The sequence below is a fragment of the Ictidomys tridecemlineatus genome, chromosome 1, assembly GCF_052094955.1.
Source record: "Ictidomys tridecemlineatus isolate mIctTri1 chromosome 1, mIctTri1.hap1, whole genome shotgun sequence".
NCBI classification, from domain to species: Eukaryota; Metazoa; Chordata; class Mammalia; order Rodentia; family Sciuridae; genus Ictidomys; species Ictidomys tridecemlineatus.
The window spans coordinates 50,284,732-50,303,749 of NC_135477.1; the positions used below are offsets into that span (position 1 = coordinate 50,284,732).

General features: G+C 57.0%; 1 protein-coding gene across 9 annotated transcripts in view; it reads right to left on the reverse strand.

Annotated features, from left to right (window-relative positions):
• Positions 1-19,018, reverse strand: part of Cdh23 (cadherin related 23) — a 377,491-nt gene that overhangs the window by 16,690 nt on the left and 341,783 nt on the right. For 4 of the 9 annotated variants that reach the window (XR_013435513.1, XM_078040860.1, XM_078040853.1 and 1 more), the window contains 10 exons: positions 14,865-15,086; positions 14,577-14,696; positions 13,727-13,907; positions 9,422-9,555; positions 8,799-9,008; positions 7,646-7,753; positions 6,404-6,506; positions 5,178-5,303; positions 4,430-4,633; positions 2,267-2,725 (listed from right to left, as the gene is read on the reverse strand). Coding sequence is in view for 4 of the 9 variants with exons in the window: in XM_078040860.1 (XP_077896986.1) it covers positions 2,267-2,725; positions 4,430-4,633; positions 5,178-5,303; positions 6,404-6,506; positions 7,646-7,753; positions 8,799-9,008; positions 9,422-9,555; positions 13,727-13,907; positions 14,577-14,696; positions 14,865-15,086 (1,867 nt within the window). In the remaining 5 variants the exon portion in view is untranslated. Of the gene's footprint in view, positions 1-302; positions 807-2,266; positions 2,726-4,429; positions 4,634-5,177; positions 5,304-6,403; positions 6,507-7,645; positions 7,754-8,798; positions 9,009-9,421; positions 9,556-13,726; positions 13,908-14,576; positions 14,697-14,864; positions 15,087-19,018 lie in introns of those variants that run through there. The other 5 variants (XM_078040895.1, XM_078040891.1, XR_013435512.1 and 2 more) reach the window with 4 other exon arrangements.

A 19,018-nucleotide genomic window follows, 5' to 3' on the forward strand; every position in this document is an offset into this window, starting at 1 on the left:
TCCGGTTCCTTCTCTTCTACCCACTGCCTCCCAGAGTCCCCACCTACTCCCTGACCAGAGAAGAACCCTCCAGAACCGTGGGCTGGTCTGGACAGGCCTAGTTTGGCGGTCTCAGTGCTGTCCCTGGGGGCAGGGTCTGTCTTCTCCTGCCTGCGGGGGCCTGGGGGCTCCTCCCTCCTCCATAGGCTGAGGACCCCTCTCCTCCTCAGGCCCTGGGGTCTCAGGCTCCCTTCCCCCTTGGCGGACCCCCTGGCTGGGCTTCTGTCCTCCATGGGTCCCCAGCCATGGGGGCCGTCACTTACCCTGGGCCGCCTCCTCCTCCTCCTCCTCCTCTTCCTACTCTCGCTCCCCGTCCCCCAGGCTGGGGAGCGAGGATGGGGAGAGGGCAGCTGCATTCAGTCTGCAAAGGCTGGGCCACGGCCTGGCCCGGCCCCCGGGGCAGGAGGGGTGGTGGGGTGCGGTGGGCATGGAGGAGGACAATGGGTGAAGCAGAGAGGAGATGAGGTGGGAAGTGACAGAGACAGAGCTCAAACCTGCGGGCCTGCCAGCCGTGGGGAGAGAAGAGGGTTAAGTCAGTTAGTTCAGGGGACGCGGGAGGGAGCGGAGCAGGGAGCGGAGCAGGGTGCGGGCAGGGGGCTCAGAGTGACCAGGGCAGGAGGGACAGGGCGGTGCAGGGAGAGGGGAGGGCCAGGAGAGGAGGAGCAGGTGGGAGCCCGAGGAGTGGACAGCCTGGGGCCAGGCTCTGGCAAGAGGGGCAGGGGGAGCCAGTGAGGTGGAAGAGCAGGAGGCAAAGGGCAGAGAAGACACTGGAAAGAAAAATAGAGAGAAGAGAGTCAGTAGGAGGAGGGAGGACAGAGAAGGCAGGAGAGCGGGACGTGGCGGCTCTCCATGGTCCTGAGTCGGGCACCAGGGGTCCAGGGCCTGGGCGGCCTCCGGCATAGATGGCTCTCCTTCTCGTCCTTGGGGCCCCCATCCAGACGGAGGTGACTGCACTCTGGCTATGGCACGCTGTGACCTCTGGCCCCTCTCACTTTAGTACCCCACTCCCTCAGTCTCCTTCCGTAATCACAGCGATGTACTCGCCTGCATTTTTATTTAAAAATCACATGAAAACTGTGCGGTGTTTTTAAAGACATTGATGCAAATGCTACAGTGGTATCTCTCTCACTCTATTCCTTGATCTTTCTGTGACTGCTGTAGATCCACCCACAGTGCTGCGTGTCTGCTCAACTGCATGGCACCCCACGGACCCACTGATTTTTTACTCTCTAGGCTCCTAGGGATGGATACTTGCGTGGCCTTCGAGTCCCACTAGCACCTCTAACACTGCTGTGAACACCCACAGGCAGTCCCACGATTGCCCTGAGGATTTCTCTGGGACGTATGGTAGATCCGGGGGTCTTAGTGGACCTCATGCTGGATCGTCCTGATGGTGGAATCAGTCCCAACTACTAGAGTAATGCACGAGGGTTCCAATGTTCCCACACTATACCAACATCGCCAGGATCCTTATGTCTGCTATGGAGATACTTCACACGTGGGAAATGTGAAGTATCTCCATAGCAGGGACTCACTGCCGAGTCCCTGCATGTTTCTCTGAATAACAATGACTTTTTAGCCTTCCGTCACAGCCATGTTAATTTTTCTGACACTCCTTTGGCCCTTCCGAGAAGTGTGCTTTGGAATATCCATGTCCCTTCTCTAACTGGCTAGAGAAGCCAAAACACCAAGCTGTTGGGGAAGTGGCGCAATCCAATTGTGCTAAGCTGCGTCAATGGTGAAAGATAAGCTTCAGTCCCCTTTGCTTTGTGACTTTAAAATAATGCTATAGTTTCAACTTTTTGTCTGTTACTTATGAGAAAATTGTTACTTATAAGAAAATCATTAATAGTACAAATGGATTAGCTTACAAATTTAAATGGCCAGTGTACGTGGGAAGAAAGCACTGGTTTGAACCTAGTTAGTAAAGAAAAGCATATTAAAACAAGGTGCCATTTTCCTTTAAAACACAAACATTCCACAATACGGAGTGCTGGCATGGATGTGGTGAGATGGGCACTCTCGTGCAATACTGCAGAGTGACAGAGCCAGGAGGGACAGAGATGCTGCTTGAGGGAGGAGGAAGGGGGAGGGAGAAAGAGAGAGAAGAATACAATATTAACAGGGAGAAAGGAGAATAGAAGGAACTGTGTAGGAAGAATAAAGGAAGGAAGCAGGGAGCCAGAGTCCGGGCAGGAGTCGGGGGGCGGGGGGAGCAGGCCTGTACCTGTGTTGATATTCACGGCGAAGGCATCCTCCTGGTTGGGCACCAGGCGGTCGGTGTCATCCTTGGCCACGATGTCAATGATGTGGTACTCCAGCTTTGGGTTGAGGTCCAGGTCGATGGCGGTGACGTTGGCAATGACCGAGCCTGGCTCTGCCGACTCCAGCACGCTCACCGTCTGGATGGGGTTGAGGAACTCGGGGCGGGAGTCATTGATGTCATCGATCAGGATGGTGATGATGGCTGTGCCCGAGAGGGGGACAGTGCCCCGGTCGGTGGCCACCACCATCAGCCTGTAGGCTTCCTGTTCCTCCCTGTCGATGGTGGCATTGCCCACTCGGATGACCCCAGTGACGGGATGGATGAGGAAGCGGTCCTGGGCCCCGGCTTCTATTCGGTAGACCAGCTCTCCATTGAGGCCACTGTCCTCGTCCGTGGCTGTGACTTGAAGGACCGAGAATCCTGTGGGGGGAGGAGTAGTGAGCATGAGACCCCCCCAGCAGACCAGGCCAGCACCCCTTTACTGCAGTGCACCAGGGACACCTTCTCACCCTACTATTTCCAGCATTTATTTTAAAAAAATTTTTCATGTTTGAAATTTTATAGAAAAATATATGGTTTTGGTCCTGGGGCTTGTACCCAGGGGTGCTTTACCACTGAGCCACACGCCCAGCCCTTCTTATTCTGTTTTGAGCAGGGTCTTGCTGAGTTGCCGAGGCTGGCTTTGAACTTGGGATCCTCCTGCCTTAGTCTGCCGAGTCGCTGGGATGACAGGTGTGCACCACACCTGCTCCTACCTTCTCTGATGAGGCAATATTTTATAATTTAATGTCAGTTGTACCTTCTGAAAAGCATCTGCTTTTTGCCTTCTGCCCTTTTCTGTTGATTTATACAAATTATTGTACACAGTTAAGAAAACCTCTGTGGCGTGTGTACGGGTCTTTCAAAGGCTCATGTGCTAGAGGCCCGATTCTCAGCCCAGGGCACTATTAGAAGGTGGGGCCTAGCTGGGGTCTTCCAGTCACATGGGAGTGTGCCCTAGAAGAGGATCTTCCATTTTTTTAAGTTGATCATCTCAGACTTTTTGTTACAGTAATGAAAGTTGACTGATACAGTAACTCAAGACAAAAAACTTTTTCTCTGTTACTTATGACAAATCTCTTTTTCTCAGTTACTTTTTACTCAGTTACAGTATTGGTCATCATTGTTTTTTTTTTAATTTATTTTTTTTTAGTTTTAAGTGGACACAATATCTTTATTTTACATTTATGTGGTGCTGAGGATTGAACCCAGGGCCTCATGAATGCTAGGTGAGCACTCTACCACTGAGCTACAACCCGAGCCTGATCGTAATTGTTTAACATAAATAGAAGTTTAAAGAAGTTTATTTTTTCGTGGGGCTGGGAATGGAACCCAGGGCCTTGCACATGCTAAGCACAAGCTCTACACCAAGCTTCACCCCCAGTTACCCAGAAGTTTTTTCTAATGTACTGAAATTTAATATTTTCTTTGAGTTCTTTTTTTTTGTGTGTGTGTGTGGGGGGTGGTACCAGGGATTGAATTTAGGAGCGTTGACCCCTGAGCCACATCCCCAGCCCTATTGTGTATTTTATTTAGAGACAGGGTCTCACTGAGTTGCTTAGCGCCTCACTTTTGCCGAGGCTGGCTTTGAACTCCCGATCCTCCTGCCTCAGCCTCTCCAGCTGCTGGGATTATAGGAGTGAGCACAGCTATCTTCTGTTTCTTTTATGCTTAAAACCTTTGTACCCAGAAATCAGATAAATACTTGTCCAATTTTCTTCTTTTAGTTTTTAAGCATTTTCTACTCTTCTACATATTTTTTTAGAATGTAGAAGTATTATTTTGGTGTCTTATATGAGGTGAGATTCTACACCATTAGATCATGTGTAATTAGATTGCATGTAGATTATATGATCTAACATACTAGATAATAATTTTTTTCTCACTAAATAGCTTTCCCCAGCAACAAGAACAATAAAAAGCTGAGGCTCGGAGAAGGGAGTGCAGGGGTTGGGTTCCCCAATCACATGCAGCCCATCCCTCCCCCACTGGGGGGTAAACCCTGCATCCACCTGGACCTCCCACCCCCAGTGACCCCAACCCACTCCTGGCAGGGACCAGGGGTGGGGTCTGTCTTCTGCTCACCTGGTGGGCAGTTCTCCAGCAGGTGGGCAGTGAGGGTGGCGGGGCTGAAGGTGGGCCAGTTGTCGTTGTCATCCAGGATGGTGACGAGCAGGTTGGCCGTGCCATTGAGCAGCCCTATGTCCTCGGCTAGCAGCAGCAGCTCCAGGACAGGCGGGGAGAAGGCCTCCCGGTCAATGAGGACCCCTGACCTCACGGTCACCACACCTGGTGCAGGGAAAGGAGCGCAGTGGGGACAGAGATGAAGGGAGCAGAGAAGATGTCCCAATGTGTCTAGGGAGGCCCCGCGTTCTCTATGTGGCTCATGGGGGTGCCCTCTGTGCCTGCAAGAGTCCAGCCTGGAGACCGACCCAGGACAGGATGGACCCGCTCCACTGAGGTGGATATCTGTCACCCATTGGCCTTCCGTCCCAGATGAGGCCGATGGGACATGGTTTCTGGGAGCTGGTCTGGGCGGAGGAGGGGGCAGCTGCTTTGGCGGCTCCTGTGTGACCCAGGTCCTGGGAGGGGAAGGGCAGGGCTGGGGCTCTGCACTCAGGCTGAGAGTTTGGGCACCAGCTTCCTTCTGGTCCCCCTGCCTGGCCCCTGGGTGGCCTCGACCAGCTGCACTATGGGGATGTGGGCTGTGAGGAACGGGTCCTGGTGGGCGGCCTGGATCAACCTGGACCTGAGCAGGAGGCCCCAGATCTAGCAGCGGGGCCCGTCCACCCCAGAGCCCCAGCGGGAAGCCGGGGTGGTGCCCAGGCCTCACCCGTATTGTTGTCGATGTCAAAGAGGCCACTCTGGGGGCCCAGCAGCTGGTAGGTGACCACGGCATACACATCCTGGTCCGCGTCCAGGGCCAGGATGGGCCCGTTGAGCACCGTGAGAGGGGTCCCTGGGCCAGGAGGAAAGGAGTCACCACAGGTCAACAGGGTCCCCCCTCCCTGCTCCCCGCCCCTGACCCCGTGAGCCATGGCTGACAATGGATGAGAGGGGAGGGAGGTGAGGCGGGCAGGGTGGGGAGGCCCGGCGGGCGGGCCTGCGGCAGCCTTGGCAGACTGAACGCAGATGCCTGGGGAGCGGCCTCAAAGCCCTGCTGGGAGAGAACACAGAGCGTGAGCGAGCCCAGCCGCGGGCTTCCCAGCAGCCTCTGAGACCGGCCACTCCACAGAGGGTCCGGGGCGCCCTTGTCCCTTCCCTGAGTGTGGGCCCCTCTGCCCCAACAAATCTAGAGCATCTGACTGCAGGTGGGCCCCGTCGACGGACGTGAGCGTGCACAGCAGACCGGGGCCGGGATTCCTGGGCGTGCAGCGTCTGCCTTCTCTGGTGGGCACATCTGGCTTGTGTGTCACACACCCCTGTGCATCTGTGCACACCTAACCCCTGAGATGCCTCGACAGACATGAGCGCTGGCCCCCGCGGGAGCACGCACACAGGCAGGCTCCAGGCAGGGAGTCAGGACAGGAGCATCTCAGCGCTTCTCTCTCTGATCCCCCAGTCCAAGCTTTGGGGGCTGGGGAGGCTGGAGGAGAAGTGAGGGCGCACCTGGGGCGTGCCAAAGGGCAAACTCTGTCCCTGGGGAGGGAGATGTGGCTCATCTATGCTGGCCTCCTGGGACCTCCACATCTGATTAAAGCTATTCCCCAGAGCTTCCAAACCAAAGGCCTGGCGGGCGCCCTTCCACCTTAAACACCCCTCTTTGGCAACAGTGGGGCTTATTCAGACCACCCTGGGGACCAAGCGCCACCCTGGGGACCAAGCGCCACCCTGGCTCCTTCAGCCAGTCCTGCAGTCTCTCTAGTGGCCCCTAAAAGGCCCAGCAGCTGTCCCCTCTCCCTAGCCCTCGGAACTGTGCCTGTCCCTTTCCTCTGACCCCCTTCTGCACCCCTGGGGCCTGCATCTGGCCCCCAACTGGGCACACACGGCGCATCTCCATGCCTGAGGCCCCAGCAGTGCCGGCCATGGCAGGAGCCCCTGGGCGGGCTCAGCACCTACCAGCAGGAGAGTTCTCCATCACCTCTGCCTGGTAGGTCCCCTCAGTGAAGAGGGGGTGGTTGTCATTCTCATCAGCAAGAGAGACCAGCAGCAAGTCAAAATCCTGTGAGAGGGGACAGGGGCAGGCTGTAGGCTGTGCTCTGGAAAAGGGACCCCTTGATCCAAGAAGCCTGCACCGGGGTCCAGGGACCTGGCTTCAAGCCCCCACTCCTTAGCAGCTCACTGGTTGGCCTTGGGCAAGTAACTTCCCCTCTGTCTGGCATCAGGTTTGCAGTGGAGCAACGGGGATCTTAACTCCTTCAGGGAGGTGGCGTGAAGGTCACAGGCAGGGTGGATCTGAGTGGTGCCGCATCATGTACCCTGTACCCCGGGATGCTATCACCATTTCAGAGGGGCAGGAACCGTGGCACAGAGGGGCAAGCTAGCTGCCAGCCTCCCCCACCCCCATCACTCAGCACGGCTGCCCCAGGATGGCCAGGGCCCTCCAAAGCATCAGAAGGAGAGGGGAAATGAGAGCCAGAAAAAGCAGGAGAGGAGGTGGGAAGCAAGAGAAGGAAGCGGGAGGGCACCGAGGGAGGCAAGGGCCTTAAGATACCGCCAGCCCGCAGTCTCCTCTGGCTGAACCGATGAGGAAACCGAGGCCCAGGGAGAACAGGGCCCAGGCTGAGCCACACAGCTAGCCAGGCGCAGAGCCGAGATGAACTGAGCCCAAAGACTTGTGGCCTCAGAGGTTGGGAAGAGAGCTGACCCCTCCGACAGGGGACAGGGACTGCTATGCAATGCCCATGGCCTTTTAGTAAAGAGTCCATTTCTTTGGCTTTTGAAGGAAAACGCAGTGTTTTCAGGACCTCAGTGTGTGTGAACGCACAGCCCCAGCACACAGATGGGGTGTGCGCCAGGTGTCGGTGGCAGGAGAGGACAGCAGCTGGCACCCACTGAGGGTGGCCTCTGAGGAGTCGTCCCATTCCCAGCACTGTGCTGAGGACCCCCTTCATCCTCTCCACAACTTTGAGGTGGGTGTGATCTTTTTCAGAAGAGGAAACGAAGGCCCAGAGTGTTAATCTGTTAAAGCCACACATCTAAGGACAGGAGAAGTTGGAATTTTTTTTCTTTCTTAAGCTGGGATTTGAATCCAGCACTTGCTCATTCCAAGACCCGTGCACCTGAGCCCCAGGCCTGCTGCTGTGGTAAAGGTGATGTGTCGTGTGCCCCTTGGGCACCCCACTGGGCCCTCCGCCTCACCTTCCTGGCTATGCGTGGGTTCTCCGGGTTGTCCTTCACGGAAATGGTCAGCTTGTACTCTGGGATCCGCTCACGGTCCAGGGGCCGGTTCACAGTGACGATCCCTGTCTGGGATGTGCAGGGCAGGTGAGCCGAGTGGACACCTGTTCCCCACTTTTGGCTCTGACCCACAGATGCCCAACTGCTCAGCTTGCAGCTTCAGGGGTGGCTATGAGCTCTCTCCCTAAAGCACCCAAGAGATGGTCAGAGGGCCAAACATGGGCTGGCAGGCTCCTGCCAGGGTGAGGGTGACTGACCAATCCCCAAAGTCTTGCTGTCCACAAAGTGTGGGCTCTTTGAGGACGCCATGGTGTCTGTAGTCTACGGACACTCCAAGAGGCCAAGTGAGCATTTCTGGTGCATCTTGGACAGAACTCAAGTGTCTCCAGAGGCTCTAGCCCATTCTCTGCCCAGGACAAACCTCAGGTAGCTCCAGATGGACACTAGAGATGGCTGCTAAATTGTAAGAGGCCATTGATTTGGATGAGGCTTTGGCACTAGGAGCCCACAGACCAAACCAATATGGTTAATTCGGGTAACTGCAGTAGCCAGTTAACTATTTAAGCTGTATCCATGACGGACAGACAGACAGACTAAGCTGTGCTTATGCTTTACTTCAGGGAGTTTTGTTTGTTTGTTTTCTGGCACCAGGGATTGAACCCAGGGGTGCTTAACCACTGAGCCCCATCCCCGGCCCTTTTTGCATTTTATTTAGAGACAGGGTCTTGCTGAGTTGCTGAGGCTGGCTTTGAACTTGTGATCCTCCTGCTTCAGTCTCGCAGGGATCACAGGGACGTGCCACGGTGCCCAGCAAGTGTTTTGATTAATGCCGATGGATCCGTTTATTGGCTAGAATTCCCTTTCAGTAAAGAGTCCATTTCTTTGACCAGAACCTGCTCTGGTCATAGAGGCCGCCCCATGGAAGAAGGTCTTTCATGCTTTTGTTTCTTCCTCACTGAGCTCTGCTCTATCCAGTGTGCCTAAAGGAATTTTCCCTTTCGACACAGCTCACAGGGAACTCCAGGATTCCATGCGGGAAGCAGGAGGCCAGACCGCAACATCTAAAGGCCTCTGGGTCAGGGTCCCCTTTTCGGGGAGGGCCCTCGGGGCCTACCGTGGCGTTGATGAGGAAGGCCCGCTCCCGGTTGCCTGCGGTGATGTTGAAGGTGAGGAGCGCGTTGCAGCCGCTGTCGGCGTCGCTGGCCAGGACCTGGGTGACGAAGCTGGAGACCGGGCTGTTCTCACTGATGGTGATGTTCATGGGCAGGTTCAGCAGCACCGGGTCATTGTCATTGATGTCCAGCACCCGGATCCCCACCAGCATCTGGGGCCAGCCAGAGGAGGGAGTGCCAGGAGCGGTGGACATGAGCAGCAAGAGGAGGCATCGAGGGAGGGAAGGCATGGAGGCCGGAGGCCGTGGGCAAGAGAAAGAGGAAGGTGCAGGTCAAACAAAGGCAGGAGAAGGAAAAGCAGGAGGTGGTGGAGGCAGAGGGAGGGTGGCTAGCGAGGCAGGGCTGCCTCTCCCCAGGGGCGCGGGGTCAGGAGTGCCCTGAGCAGCCACAGCCACCAGGCCCTTGCCCAGCCCCCAGGGAGGAGTCTTAAGAGGGACTCAGGGTCTTGGACTGGCCCCAGAGCATCCTGTGGCCCCTCAGGGCAGGAGGGTGACAGTATTCGCAGGAATCTCTATGAGGGGGGGGGGCAGGAAGGGGAAGCCCTGGAGTGGGGTCCCGTACTCACAGTGGAGCTGAGTGGGGGCACCCCGCGGTCGCGGGCACAGATGGTCAGGTTGTAGAAGGCAATAGTCTCCCGGTCCAGCTCCACATCCTTCCGGACCCGCAGCACCCCTTCCACGGGAGAGATCACGAACTCCCCTGCGGCCCCCAGAAAAGGCGGGAGTCAGCCATTAGCTGGGAATGGCCAGGAGCCGCAGAGGGCCTGGCTTCTCCCCTCCCCGTGGCCAGCCCCCCTCGTCAGGGCTGGGGACATCCAGGGTGCCAAGCCTCCACTGCTCCCCGCTTCAGCTCCATAAGGCCAGGGGGGCAGTGGGCGTGGCCGCTCACGGCCACGTGTCCTCAATTCCAGACCAATCAGCACCCTTCCCCGGGCGCCCAGGCCCAAGACGGACCCTGGGTAAGACCGTAGTGTGGAAAGCGGGGCTCCCTACCTACCCAGGGACACTCTTCCCAACCACTGCTGATCACAGATTAACTATGGCATCGGGTTTTTTTTTTTTTTTTTTTTGTACTGGAGATGGAACCCAGGGAGGCTCTGCCACCGAGTGTGAGAAATAGAAAGTTCCGGGGTCAATTTTCAAAATATAGCTTTTAGCCTTAATTGGGATGTAAGATCCGATTGTCGCAATTTACACTGTGGCCCTTCCCTTGGCCCGCCCCAATTTTAAAATTAGCCAATCACATAGACTGTAACCCGAGCTCCTCCTATCAGAGCAAGGGGCAGGGCCACGTTGGGGATAGACAGGTGAACTGCCCTCCCTCTCCCCAGGTGTGCTCGCTTGGGGGAGGATTTTCTTTGGTAATGCGGCTTCTGCAGAAGTAAAGTTTGCCTTGCTGAGCTACTTCCCAACATGGGTCTGTCCGATTCCTTGCGGCACCCCAGTATTTCCAACATGAATTACACGCACGGCCCTTCTGATTTTGAGACAGGGCCTCACTAAGTTGCTGAGGCTGGCCTGGAATTTGTGGTCCTCCTGCCTCAGCCTCCCGAGCTGCAGGGGTTACAGGTGTGTCATGCAGCTGGCTTGGTGACTTTCCATCTCCCCCAGACACCACGACTTCTACAAGGGGACCCTGGGGAGGGACAAGGATTCATGTGAAGGAGTGCTTTGTCATGGTGGGCAGGTCATGGCCTCTGCTTAGGCTACCGCTCTGGCTGCAGAGAGGGTTCTCCTAGGCCTGTGGTGACTCTGATTTCCGTCCCCTGAGGTTTCAGAGCACCCCGCCTGGCCTTTTTGGGTTCAGTCCTTGTCTGGCTGAGTCAGTGCCTGAGGCATGAGCCTTAGAATCTGACTCTGGCCTGTCCAGAGTCGTGTCTTTTGACAATGAAGCCAGGGCCCACAGAGGGCTGACCCCTTGGCTACTCTTCCACAACAAGGTAATGGCAGACCCAGGATTCGAACCCTGGGCTCTGGGTCTTGGCCCACTGCATCTCAGGGGACTCGTGGGCTTTCCAGACAACATGTTTGACAGGGTGAGAGGGGGCGAGAAGGACACCAAGGGGGCATGTGGGAGCCCCACTGGAGCAGAGAGAATGGACTGAGGCTCTAAGTGGAGAGAGCCCGAGGACCAGGGGTCACCCCTGCAGTCTCCTAGGAACTGGCCCAGGAGAAAGTCACTTTCTTCACTTTCCCTCTTGCACTTGGGGATCAGGCCCAGAGTAGGGTGCTAACTGGCTCACAGACACACAGCACACGGGGACAGGGCAAGGAGAGAGGCCCAGGCGACCTGGAGATTTCCGGTGCCTGCCTCACATCCTAGGCTCCATTCCCAGCCCCCTGCTCCTGCCAGGTGCCACCTGCACCTGGGATTTACCACCAGCCCTTCCGCTCCCAGTCTGGCCCCCACAGGCCCCTCCCTGCCTGGGGGGCGGGAGGAAGCTACTTCCAGCAGGATTTCCTGAGCCCCTGATGCTCCAAGGTCTCCAAAGAACCGGGGATTCCCTTTCTAGGGATTTCCCAGTCTCTGACCATGGGCTGGCAGATGGCCTTCTGCCTTCTCTCCAAAGCCGGGGGGGGGGGGGGGGGGGGGGGGGGGGGGGGGGGGTGGGGGGGGCGGGGGGGCCCTATCACTCTGCTCTTGAAGGCCTGGGGGGCTGGGCTCAGGCAAGACCCTGACAAGGTCAGCTTGGGGATGCAGGGAGTGGGCAGGCTAAAGGTCCACTCTGCAGATTGGCCTCCTTAGCAGCTTGCCCCAGGACAGACCTCACCACCCTCCACACCCGGAGGCAGGAGGATAGAAGCACAGGATTTCAATCCCGTCTTACCCAGGTCTGAATCCTAATTGTTGCTGACCTGGTCTTGACATCCCTATCTGGAGGTGCCCTGGCCAGGCTGTGCCAGGCCTAGGGAAGGCCTGGTCCACTTTGCGTGCACGGGTTCATGGCAACTCTGGGTATCATTAGGGGCAGCTGGAAGGAGTCCCAGGCTGCCCTCTGGGGAACTGGGAGCTCTCAGTGGGGATGAGGATGTGGGAAAGGGGACCAAAGAGCAGGTCTGGCCAGAACGGGCAGCTGGAGGTCCCAGGGTTCCCCACCACAGAACCCCCTCCAGGCTCCGCTGTAGGGGTGGGAAGGTGACCTTTAAGCTGGGTGGCCTGCAAGTGACACTCTCTTCTCTGATGGGCTGTGGCTAAACGAGCTCTCTCCAGAAAAACAGTCTTGAGTTATAGCAAGTGTCCACTTTCCAAGTTCCCAGCATGACTAAAGAGGAGGGAGGGCATGTGACCCGGCTGCTGGCTCTGGGGTCCCGTTAGGTCTCCCTGCCTTTCTGGGATGGGGCTAGTGCAGGGGGAGCCTGAAATGATCTTGGGGCTCTACCTGTCTGCTCTTCCCACCTGGGGAGAGGGAGCCCCAGCTGGGGTCACCCCAAACCCCCGCCTCTCCCACTGCTTCAGGGGACATCTCCACAAGCCCCCCCCCCATTCCTAACCGGGGAGATTTCTCCTGAGCTGGGCATGGAGCTGCCTGTGGTGAGCTGGGACATGGGTGAGCCTGGCGCCCAGGAAGCTGGGGTGGGGACCAGGCCCTTCCCAGGAGGGGATCAGCCGCCTGTCCAGCATCACCTCTCAGTCGGGCTTTGGTACCTTCCTGGGCAGGACCAGGGACGCCCATAAGATGACAGAGTCCTGTCTTGTGAAAATAACAGGACAAAGACTATGCTGGGTTTTGGAAGATAAAGGCATGGTGCTTGGCCAGAGAGGAGACTTGGGGACATGAGAGGGTGGCATGTCAGTGGAGTGGCCTCCGCCAGCTCTGGACAGCAGGGGCTCTGAATCCGGTGCTCTGGACGGGGGTTATTTCCCCTTTAGCCGCTTCATGGCCGGTTTCCCCCACTTTGTGTTCTATCCCCACCCTCTCCACTTCCTGGGTGGCTTTGACTGTCTCTGTGTGACAACTTCCCCGTACCTGTCTCCAGCCCAGACCCCCCTCCCTGTGCCCCCTCCCTCCACGCCTGCAGGCTCTCGGGTGTTAGGGGAACGCTGTCCTGGGGCCACTCAGGTCCCCACCTGAGTGACTTTCTCTCACTCATGACCAAGCATCCTGCTGGGCAGATGCCACCTCTCACCCCCAGCGATGCCACCACCCCGGTCCCAGGTGGCCCGCCTCTAGCCTCAGTGTCTTCCCCAGGCTCCTTCCTGGGCAGCCCTGTGCTCTCTTCTGAGCACGGGAACCAGAGTGACCCTGTCCCTGCCCTGCTCAAAGCCCTCCCCTGTGGCCGGCCTCCTCCGTCAACACCAGGTCCTCCTACGGCCCCCAGGGTCCGCAGCCTCTGGCCCAGCCTCCTGACCTCATTTCTTCCTCCTCAACCTCTTGTTTAGCTTCAGCTGACCACAGGGGCTTCGCTTCTCATAGACATACGGGGCCTGCTCCGAGGCCGGGGCCTTGGCCCTGGCTGCTCCTTCTTTGGGGATGCTTTTCCCTAGAGAGCTGCTCCGACAATGTCGCCCCTTGGGCAGGTCTTAACACTTCACCAGTTAGTAAGTCATCTACCTACTCAGCGCGTTGCCTGGGTCCTGTCTCCAAGGCAGGAATTTGTGTCTGTTGTGTAGCCTCGGCACCTGGCACGCGGCCAGCACATACTAGGTACTCAATAAAGAGTCAGGTGCCGACTCTCACCATACCCCTGTCAAGATCACCCCCCATCTGATGGATGGGGAAACCGAGGCCCAGAGAGGGCAAGATCACACCACGGGGAGACCAGCTGCCTTGAGACCTCCCTTCCTGCCCTACTCCTGAGTGGGTTGGGGAGAGGCCCTCGGTGGAGGGGGGGTGTCCGCCCCCACCGCCATGTGCAGACCCCCTGCTCACCCAGAGGGTCTCCGTCCACCAGGCTGTACTCCACCTGCCCGTTGGGGCCTGAGTCCCGGTCGTGAGCCAGGAAAGTCCACACCCTGGGCCCCGGCTGGCCCTCGGTGACATCAAAGGGTCCCTCGTAGTCCCGGGGGAAGGTGGGCACGTTGTCGTTGATGTCGTTCACATTCACGAGCACCTGAGTGTGAACAAGCTCAGCAGGGCCTCGCTCCAGCCAGCCTCCCGCTGGGTGCAGCTGCCCCCTGGGCCCCGCTCCTGCATCTGGACCTGGGAAGGCGGCTTCGCTCCCTGGGGCCGGTTCCTGTGAGGCCATGGATGTGGGAGGGCATTTGAAGCCAGGGTGTGGATGGATCATCAGGATCTTTTGATGGGCATCACAGATATAAGGTTACGAATGCCTAGTTTTTGCTACCCTTTGGTCATTTCGCATAATCTCCTATTTTCTTCTCCCAGAATCATAGTTTGTTTTTTGTTTTTTTAAATCCCTCTTTCATAAATGAAGAAATCAAAGCTCAGAGAAGTTAAGTGACTTGGCCAGGGTCACACAGTAAGGAAGTGAAAAATCAGGAGTTTGAACCCCTGTTGGCTTAACCAGGGTTCCTGCTTTTCCCATGAAGGGAAGGAAGGTGTTTTCACCTGTGGGTGGAGTCACACAGAGAGTTTTAGCAACCTCCTTAAAGTCACACAGCAAGTTTGGGTGGGCTGCTAAGAGCAGGACAGCACTCTTGGATCTAGCCATTTCCCCTGGACAGTCTTCCCAGCCCCTCCCCCTTTCAGCTTTCTGGGCCTGTTTCCCTCCCCCTCCACACTGGGGCTGGGGGCTGGGTCCCGGGTCCCACCCACACACCGTGGTGGTGGAGGTGAGGCGGTGGGACAAGATGGGGCACTGGTCTGTGGCGGTGACAATCAGGGTGTAGCGGCCATGGCTGATCTCATAGTCCAGCTCCTTGATGGCACTGATGACTCCCTGAGGGATGGACAGACGGAACGAGGGTGGATTGATGGACGGCAGTTCCAGAGCAGCCTCTGACCGCCCAGGAGGGGGCCCCTGGCCACGATGGAGAGCCCCCCCACCCCGCTGTGCCTTCTCCTGGACCCCGGGGAGCTCCCAGCCCCGCGGGCCCTCGGTGCTGACCGTGTGCCTGTCGATCCGGAAGGTGTTGAGGATGTTGCCTGCCACGATGGCGTAGGTGACGGTGCCATTGGGCCCCTCGTCCAGGTCCAGTGCTCGGACAGTGACCAGGCTGGTGTTGACCGTGTCCGGACCCTCGTCCAGCAGCACCTCATAGTGAGGCTGTGGGAACACGGGAGCGTTGTCGTTCTCGTCCACGATGGTCACGTACACATGAGTGGTGGCCTGTGGAGAAGAGCCCGTCAGGTGCCCTGGCCCGGGGCTGTTCTCCCGGACTGAACTCAGTGTGATCCAACATGGGGAGGACAGCGAGGGAGAGGGAGGGAGGTCACCGGCTGGTAGAGGGAGAAAGCACAGAGGCGCTGTCAAAATGGAGCTGGGCAACTGCTTAGGGCTGAGATGGCACCTGTACCATCACATTCACGGCCAGGCTCATGGCAGACATCACCAATCAACCACAGCACTGCAGAGGCCAGACCAAGACTGGGATCCTCGCCAGCACAGTGATCTTGTGATTAAAACTGGCACACTGATGCACCCCAGTTGTCACCCCAACCCAGAGTCTTGCCTGGGCCAGGGCCTTATTGACCCTGGGTCTCCTTCCAGATAATAAGAGGCAAGAACGTGGGGCACTAGCTGTAATTCAGTATTTAAGGCTCATGTATTATTCATGTAAGTGGAAGAAATACTTATAGCTTTTTTTTTTTTTTTTTGGTACCAGGGATTGAATCTAGAGGTGCTTAACCACTGAGCCACGTCCCCAGCCCTTTTTATATTTTATTTAGAGACAGGGTCCCACTGAGTAGCTTAGGGCCTTTGCTTGGTTGCTGAGGCTGGCTTTGAATTTGCGATCCTCCTGCCTCAGCCTCCAGAGCCATTGGGATTCAGGCATGTGCCATCATGCCCAGCCTTATTTTTAGCATTCTGAAGTGGGAGGACATTAGGTTTGGGGAAATTTCATGAGCAGAAATTTGTTGAGCCATGAAAAATAAAACTCAAAGAATATGACTTCCAGGCAAATTTTCTAGTGCTGCAATTGGCCAGCTCTAGCTGATGCTTGGGATCACAGTCGAACACAAGTACTGTTCCGCCCATCAGCACTGAGTGTTCAGCACTCAACATCTACTAGAGGTGGCTGATGTGAATGACACCGGCCAGATTGTCTTGTTATGTTGTGTGCATGTACGAATATGTGACAGTCCCACCATTATGTGCAATCATTGTGTTCCAGTAAGAAGAAATGGCTGATGGGGCATCCTACATGCAGGCAAAAACAAAAATCCGAGATTAGCCTCCTGCTGTTACTGCTCATCCCTGGCCCCATCCACTCCATTCTCCACCTTGCCTTCCCTGGGGGGTGGTCCCTGTGGACTGCCTTACCAGGCTGCCTTGCTAAATGCCGTCCAGGTGGGCTTGGCCAATAGAAGCCCCTGCAGAAGACAGGAGGGGGACAGAGGGAGTGGGGGGATTTCTTCCACCCTCCCTCTGCCCCTCCCTGCCTGGGGCTCTGGGTCTCTAGCTGGGGACCCCCAACACAGCTCCAGTTCCTTCCCTGGTGGCTCCAGCAACATCACCTCCTCCTTCCACATGGACACATGGTGCTAAGGGGTTCCTGTGCTCGCTGATGGCTGGGGGTGTCCACTATACTCTCTTGAGTTGAGCCCTTTATGAGTGCCATCTGTTTCCTGCCAGGATCCTGACCCTTATAAACTACTACTAGTGACTCATCTGAAACATCTTGGTTATGACAACTGCAAAGATGCCCTAGTGAGAGAATATGAGGAGGCCATGGTCAAGGTCAGAGAACGGAAAGCAGGTGGTCCTACGAAAAGCGGAATCTAGACAATGTGTGTGCAACCTCTTCCTTGGTCCCGGCTGACTCTGGAGCCGCCTATGGAGGCCTAGAGAGATGGACAGGGTCCCTGAACTCAAGAAGGCTGTCACCGCCCCTGACAAGGTGATGATTCCTAGGACCTGTAGCTATGGCTCTCAGGGACAGCTTTTCCTAAACCAGGTAGGACTGGCAACCTTGAAATGGAGCTGTGTGACCTTGAGCCCGCTGCATCCCTGTCTGAACCTTTTTTGTCTGTTAATAAAGAAACCACTTGGACCTCTAAAGTCTCTTCGGATACTCGTCTGCTGTCAGCCATGTGGCCCGCGTCCCTCCTCAGCAGGCATCTTTTGGGCCTTAGAGTCTGTGGGAATCTTTATTAAAACAGCGAGCACGTAAGAAGGGGGAAATGCATTATTTTATCAGTTTTCAACTGAGTGCAGAGGGGACAAGCACCAAGTCTGGGGGACACATCCTGAAACTTTGTCTCAAGGATGAAACGTGTGCAATCTCTTCTGTCTTGTTTGAAAGCTCAGATGGACTTTCCATCCTTCTCCATAATGGATTTGAGTGTGGGGGCCCCAAATATCTGAGCAAAGATGACTGTCCAGGAAGGCCACCGCAGCATTCAGGCTGTAGCTGTGTAGGGGCCGCTGTGCAGACCCACCACCATGAGAAGCTCCACCTTGAGCCCTGGGAAGGTGGTCTGACTTTCTCTGGCCTCGGGGAGTGAGCAGGAAGTCGGGGGGCACCCCCAGAGGCTGTTCTGACTGAGTACTTCCTCCCTGCCCTGGCGTCGGGGCAACAGTGCTTGAGGTTTCTGGACCAAGCCCACACTTTGGGCAATACCTCTGTGCCCTACCCTGACACAACGCAGAGGTTCAGTGCTGGGCAGTGTGGGGGGGGGGAGGGAGAGGGGGGAAGGGTTCTGGAACCTCACCTTACTCTGCCAGAGGCTGGCTGGAGTGGAAGAAGGCCTAGTGCCCACCCGATCTCAGCTGAGTTGGTCCTTCTCTGGCTGGAAGAGGACGCATGCTCTGCCACCTAAAGGGCCAGGACCCCCTTCCCAGTGGGATCAAAAGGACATGATCACAGCAGAGGACCTGGGTTAGGTCCCGGCAGCCTCTGGGGCTCCCATCCCAGAGGTGCTCCCTGGGTCGAGGGGTCTGGGCCTGTAACAGGACACCTGGTAACAAACACCCCCTACCCTTCCTCTTCTGTAGCCTTCCCTGCCCCGGGAGCAGGGCTCAGAGCCCCCAGAGAGCTTGTAACTGGGGCAGGCCATCCATGGGTCACCCACAATTTCTGTCCCACTCTCCCGATTCCTGACCCTGCTGGACTCTGTCCTTCTCCTTCAGCCTGGGTCGGCTGTGAGCTCAAGATCTCTGAGGGGCCAGCAATCTCTCGGGCAGCTGCAGTGGGGCTGGGGTCCACTGGGCACCCCAGCAGTGCCCTCCTCCCCTGCGGCCCCTGGTCCCCGCTGTAGTCATCCCCGCCACTTGGTCAGGCAGTCCTGTACACTCCTTGGTGTGTCCCTCAGGTAAACAGCCCTCCACGCCTGGCCTGTGCCAGGAACGCAGAATCAACAGGGGAGGAGGCCGAGGTCCCCTAACGTTCACGGTCAAGCTGGAGAGAGTGGAAGAGCCCAGGAGCAAAGCCACGGGGTTGGCACTTCAGGCCCGGGTGGTGGGCAAAGTGGGTGCTGGAGGGCCCTCAAGGTGGGGCCAGGCCTGCCGTGAAGGGAGGACCTGACTGAGCCCTGAGGGATGAGAAAAATTTGCATGAGAGACATCTGCAGTGGTGGTCAGGGCTGGATGGAGAGTGCCAGAAGAGGTGGATGTGGGGGTGGGGGTCAGGAGTGCCAGCTGCTGCAGAACCGGGTGTGTGTGTGGGGGGGGCACCAGGCCGGGGAGGGAGTTGGATGAGAGTCTGCTGGAAACAGTGGCAGACAGTGCCCATCCTGCGTGTGACCTGCAGTCAGAGCTGGCAGAGCCTGCTGTGGCTCTCAGACCTGCCCCGTGCACCCACGTCCAGGGGCAGAGGATGTCAGGCATCCACTGAAGCTAAGTCAAGCCCGCTTCCAACTTGCTCAGCGTGTTACCTATGTCAGGTTTCATCTGTCATCCACACCACCATCCCACCCCTGGAGCTGAGCCCCGGGGGTCTGGAGGATGCAGGGTACATACAAGTCCTGCCCCGAGACTGTCAGAGGCAGGAGGGTGAGGGCAGATGCAAACTATGTAATCGCGCCATCCTGCCACGTGAAGCGAGGGCTCCTTCTTGGCTGTGCAAAGTAATAATCTCTTAAAAGCACTGGGGCAATGCA